The sequence below is a fragment of the Daktulosphaira vitifoliae genome, unplaced genomic scaffold (genome assembly GCF_025091365.1).
Source record: "Daktulosphaira vitifoliae isolate Bord-2020 unplaced genomic scaffold, ASM2509136v1 Scaffold_2, whole genome shotgun sequence".
NCBI classification, from domain to species: Eukaryota; Metazoa; Arthropoda; class Insecta; order Hemiptera; family Phylloxeridae; genus Daktulosphaira; species Daktulosphaira vitifoliae.
The window spans coordinates 2,813,943-2,819,381 of NW_026099573.1; the positions used below are offsets into that span (position 1 = coordinate 2,813,943).

Here is a 5,439-nt window from a genome sequence, read left to right on the forward strand (position 1 = left end):
TTTTGTTAATTTATTCTTTATGCCCAATAAATATTGTCATATCATCACCTCATCTCTATTCTATATTTAAAAATAGTAATAGCTTTTTAAATAATAGGTTAAAAGTTGTTTAATTTTCTTGATTTGTTTTTTATTTTATACACTAGCTAATGTTACCATTAAAAAATATTAAGCTGACACTTAATCATCTTATATAGAATTTTCTATGTTCTATAAAAAGTTATTATTATTATATATTAGGTGTTCTGTAGTAAATGAACTTTATTTCGAATTTTGTTCTTTCTAAATAAGTTTGAAGAGTATATAACCTTTTTTTTAGTACAATTGTTAGATAAACACAAAAATTATGTAAGTACTATTTATCAGACTAAAACGACAATGGAATAGAGATCTACTAAATAACTAAAGACTAACTTAAACAGCATGCTAGAGGTGTGACTAACGAGTCATTTCCCAATCATAATAGTTCATGTCATTTTAATTATCAATTTAAACCAAATTTACTTATTGTACCATTTTGTTGTATAGATTGTAAATATTCTGAATAAAAAAAAAATAAAATAAAAATAAAAAAAAAAAGTACTATTTACATTATTATATACACTATTTTAAAATTATTCTTATTAATTTTCGAATCATTGAATTTTTATGGTATTATCATGGTACAAAAATGACAAAATTTGTCAATTTTTAAATTTGTAATTTTTTTGGATATTTCCCCCATTTGCGGGGAACGAGGGAAAATTTTTAAATTTTTAAGGGTAATGTCTTCAACTAGATACAATTTGTGATCTTTTGACGTATTGTTAAAAGAAATCGGTCCAGTGAGAGCTGAGAAAAAGTAGTGACAGACACAAAAAAAAAAATAAAAAAAAAATAAACACATCATGGTAAAATTAATACCTTCTCAGCTTCGTATCGAAGCTAAAAAAAAAAGGAAGGTCTTCACAATATTAATTATACTAAAAAGAATTGATCAAAAATTATGATTAAGGTACTTTAGATATGCTTGTAAAATTAACTGAATTATTAAAAATTTAGCTAATTATATCTATATAATTAATAGCACAATTAATTGTGCAGAGTACAATCTATAAGCTGTACAATTTACAGCTATATTGAAATAAAATATAAAGTCATTTGATTATTAAAATTATATAATTAAATATATATATAAATGTAATTACTCTTTTATTTTAATTTATTTAAACTAATTTCTTTAAACATATTAAAAAAAAATTTAATCACGTGGACTTAAAACTCTTAACAAAAATTATAAAACAGTATGATAATAATACAATAAAAGCTGATCATAATTCACAGCAGTGTTATTATTGCATTATTATTATTAGACCACTCTCAATACGTTAGAATATGAAACATTTTGGTTTTTATTAAAAACAACTGCTCTTTAATTTTTCCTATATTTATAGAGTCATTTGGTTCTTAATATCTTATTAAATAATTACTCCAATTAATTATATTTTATAGAATATTTTAAAGGATTGAATAATTTAAAATGATAGCTAAAAAAGTCATTTTTGGAAAAACCGAGCATAGAACTTTTTGACTTTTTATGCCGCCAACTTACAGGCATAAGAAATTCTTAATCGTAAAAATCTTATCAGTTTTTGTGGGGAAAAGAGAAAATTGACTTACATCCTTCTACATTAAAACATTTTTTTAGATACCTAATTCTAAAAATTCTAATTCCAAACAATTTTTTATTTGAAAAAAAATTGACTCTACATATATTAAAATGCTTAAGAATAATTAGCAGTTTTATAAATTTAAATTTAAATTAAATTAGATAGTGATTTTAATTCCAGCTAGTTTTCAATCTTTACTGATTTCAACTAGCCTAATTTTCAAGTTTAAATGGTTTCTTATGGTAAAATTTAACTCAGCAATAAGTCACGATTAAAAGTTATTTTTATAAATCATTTTATCGAAGTCGGGATAGATAAACGAAACAAAATATTCTATCTTGCTTACACATTAATGTAACATAATTAAATTTGTTCCGATGATGTATTTTATTTTGAACATTTTTTATATTACTTTTAAGTTTATAAATTGACTTTTTGAACTGACTATATATATACAATTCTTGTAAAAGAAACGTTATCTTCAAAATGTAATAAAATGTTTAAATATATTTTACATTGTAATTAAACTGTTCATAATAATATACTTATATGTATATTTGTATAATATTATAGAAAATGCATTGTTTTATAATATGACTAGATTGTTAATACCTATAAACTAAATAAAACGCTATTGCAACAATTTACAAGTAGCACAATCAATATAAAATATTAAAAGTTGTAGCATTATTCAAATACTCAATATTTACATTAAAATTTAAAAATCGTTAAAAAAAAGTGATTTTAATTTCTATGGAAGAATATGGCGTTCCAAAGATCACTTTCTTGTTTTAACTCAACTATTTTATAAGGTAATCATTTTTTCTTGTGCAATATTTGTTGTCCATTTTTCTTTGGTGTTTGGTTAAAAACAATTATTTAAGGTCATCGACTATTCGATAGATGTTCTTTGAGAAAGAAAAAACACACTTCAACATTGATTGATCTTATTGTTTTTGGTTGAACTAATTAAGACTGAGCAGGTGATTCAGGCGACGCGTTAGGTGATTGCAACGAAGGTTTGATAGGGTACATCGAAGCTTGTAGGTCAAAACCCGGTGGCATCGTCATGGTACCTTGAGCCTATTTTTTATAATAAACATATTTGTTGTCAGGTACTATATAAAGCGCAATAATTAAGATTTAGAAAATAATTACTTGTATATATGTGATCAGTCTTCTAAGTTCCTCCAAGGCATTCGCCTGCATTAAAATATAGTTTTTCGCCAGTAGCAATGTAGCAATCTTGGATAGCTTACGCACAGATGGCGAATGAGCGTAAGGTATCACACTTCTAAGCTCATCTAACGCGTCGTTTAAATCATGCATTCTTCTTCGCTCTCGAGCATTGATATTTAACCGAACAGATTTTCCTTGTTTAGATTTTGACTTGCCAGAGGTAACAGTCATCGTTGAACTGCTCTGGCCGTGATTGGAAATTCTAATTAAATAAAATAAAACAAATTATTATTTTTCAGTATCCAATTGCTTGTAAACAGTGAAAAAATATTTTTAGGATTGATACCTATTATCATTGTTAGAACTGTGGTTGAATTGTTGACAGGCTGGACTAGGGCTATTTTCATCCGAAGCAACGGATGATGGTGGTTGTGGAAAAAAATACCCTCCCAAACCTACTGCACTCAATGGAGTTCTTCGACCCGGTACTTGGTTTGATTCACAAGCAAAGTACGTTCCGTTGTTTTCTAACGATCCAGCTGAGAAGTCCATGATTTCTAAAAGTAAATACCATATCTCATCAATTGTTTTTATTTTGATTTGGATTTATAATATCCAAAATATTTATTAATTTTGTTTTTTTTTTTAAGTGATATTTGAACTATTATGACAAATAAATTTAAAATAAAGTATAGGACTGAACTTCTTTCAAAGAAATGTAAACAATTTCTTTTGCATATTATGATTATTATAAAATAAAACTGTTCAACGTTTTTTAAGGGCTAATTAGATATTATGTATAAAAACAAACATTTCAAATAGTTTGTAAATGAAATGTGCATACTACAGCATTTTATGTATATTAAATTAGTAAGTTATTTGCTTCAGAATTTTTTTTTAATATAAAATAAAGATAATGAAATTCTTTATTTCTTCATATATTCTTAAATAAACTTTTAATGTATTTACATATTATGTTTGATAACTATATTGTGTACTTGACTATCTTAAGTTAATTTAAATACACCATCATCTTATGTTATCAATAGTAGTGACTTATGTTATTTTGCAATAGATCAATTCACTAGTAATAAATCACTTTAAAAATTATTATAAGCTTTTAATAAAATATTTATTAAATTATCTGAGAAGTATTCATACTACTAAAAATTAAAATTATATTAAAAATATTATTTTAAAACTAAAAAATATTAGCCAAAAGTGATTAATTTTTATTATATGTTTGTATGTAACTTTTCATTTTTCTTTGAGATTTCAGATTGAAGTACACCATTAAGTTTTTTAATAATTATTCATTTAACCATTTAAACGAATCATTTAAGTATCAACGATTCTGTAATAAAATTAAAAACAACAATTTGAAAATGAACTCTGAAAAGTGTTTAAATCATCAAATAAAAAATGAAAACTTGAACACATCCAAAAGTATTATAATTCACTAATCTATAAGAGCTTTAACACAATTATAATAATGATTGTTTAATAGTTGTTAATATTTATATTAAAATTATATAAAATATTTTATGGTAAACATCTAATTAGAGACAATAATTATAATAAAGAACAAAAAATATTCTTGAGAAAATATACTCAGTAACGTGAATATTCTTGAGAATAGTCTAATGCATATTATTACGAGAGAATGTATTCTTAAAAAAACATTTGAGCTATATTATATTTTTAAGAATACAATATAATGAAACTTGAAAATTTGTTAACGTAATGAATATTTATTGAAAATTTATATTGGAAAAATAATCAACTTTTACTTGGTTGATTATTGTATAATAACAAAAATATCTTAATTCTTTAAAAAAATATATTAGTTGTTTAAGACTAAAATAATGACCCTTTCAAAAATTTCTTTAGTGTAAATGCAACTAAAAAAATTCTACATAATAATCATAAAATGAGTTCGGTTCGGCCACCAAAAAAAAATTTGACTCCAACTTAAATAAAATTATTACTAGTTAAATAGATAAATCTGGAGATGAACAATTTTATACTCATTGGTCAATTTAGGACCATTTTTTAATAGTGTGAAACATAATCAAAATATTTTTAAAAAATATTCTTGTCTTTTGAGGATATTCTCAGGAATATTTCCGAAAAAGTTTATTTCAGTAGTTTTATATTACTACATCTAATATGATGGAGTAATAATAAGTAAATTAAAAAAAAAGCCAAAATTATTATTTAGAAACTGACACATAATTAAACTACAAACAAAACGTAGAATATAGAAAATTAATTTAAAAAAAAAAGTACTCACAAATCTTTTTGTAGTTGCTGTATTATGCACTGAGGTATACGAAGTTTTATTTGGGTTAACTTTTGATAGTCCTAATCATTTAAGTAACTATTGTATAAATTAAAAGAAGATTTTATTTACATATAATGAGAGATTGGGTATAAGTTGTTTGGTGCTGATGGAATATTTAAAATTTAATGGTTATATGTTTTAATAAATAAATGTTTTCGTTATTATTAGTTAATGAAAAACAATGTTGCTGTACTCAGACATTTGATGTCATTCGGCAGTGCCCATTGGAAACCGAATAAAATCGCGGTGCAATGAAGAGAACTCTCG

General features: G+C 24.0%; 1 protein-coding gene and 1 long non-coding RNA gene across 2 annotated transcripts in view; one reads left to right on the forward strand and one right to left on the reverse strand.

The window, feature by feature from the left end:
- Positions 1 to 881, forward strand: part of LOC126898908 (uncharacterized) — a 132,392-nt gene extending 131,511 nt beyond the window's left edge. The window contains exon 2 of the long non-coding RNA XR_007702428.1: positions 739 to 881. This is a non-coding gene — a long non-coding RNA (uncharacterized LOC126898908). The remainder of the gene's footprint in view (positions 1 to 738) is intronic.
- A 364-nt stretch (positions 882 to 1,245) lies between these two features.
- Positions 1,246 to 5,439, reverse strand: LOC126898843 (class E basic helix-loop-helix protein 22-like). The gene is made up of 4 exons (XM_050673249.1): positions 5,122 to 5,439; positions 3,175 to 3,385; positions 2,808 to 3,090; positions 1,246 to 2,732 (listed from the first exon to the last, which is right to left on the reverse strand). Exons 2-4 carry the CDS (start codon positions 3,378 to 3,380, stop codon positions 2,619 to 2,621), a joined length of 603 nt encoding a protein of 200 aa, XP_050529206.1. The 5' UTR covers positions 3,381 to 3,385; positions 5,122 to 5,439; the 3' UTR covers positions 1,246 to 2,618.

Excerpts from the sequence above, each read along its gene's own strand:
- LOC126898843 (XM_050673249.1), bottom strand. The coding sequence starts at position 3,380 with ATGGACTTCTCAGCTGGATCGTTAGAAAACAACGGAACGTACTTTGCT. Across the intron at positions 3,091-3,174 it reads AGTTCTAACAATGATAATAG|AATTTCCAATCACGGCCAGA; the intron begins GTATCAATCCTA and ends TTATTTAATTAG. Across the intron at positions 2,733-2,807 it reads GACTGATCACATATATACAA|GCTCAAGGTACCATGACGAT; the intron begins GTAATTATTTTC and ends TATAAAAAATAG.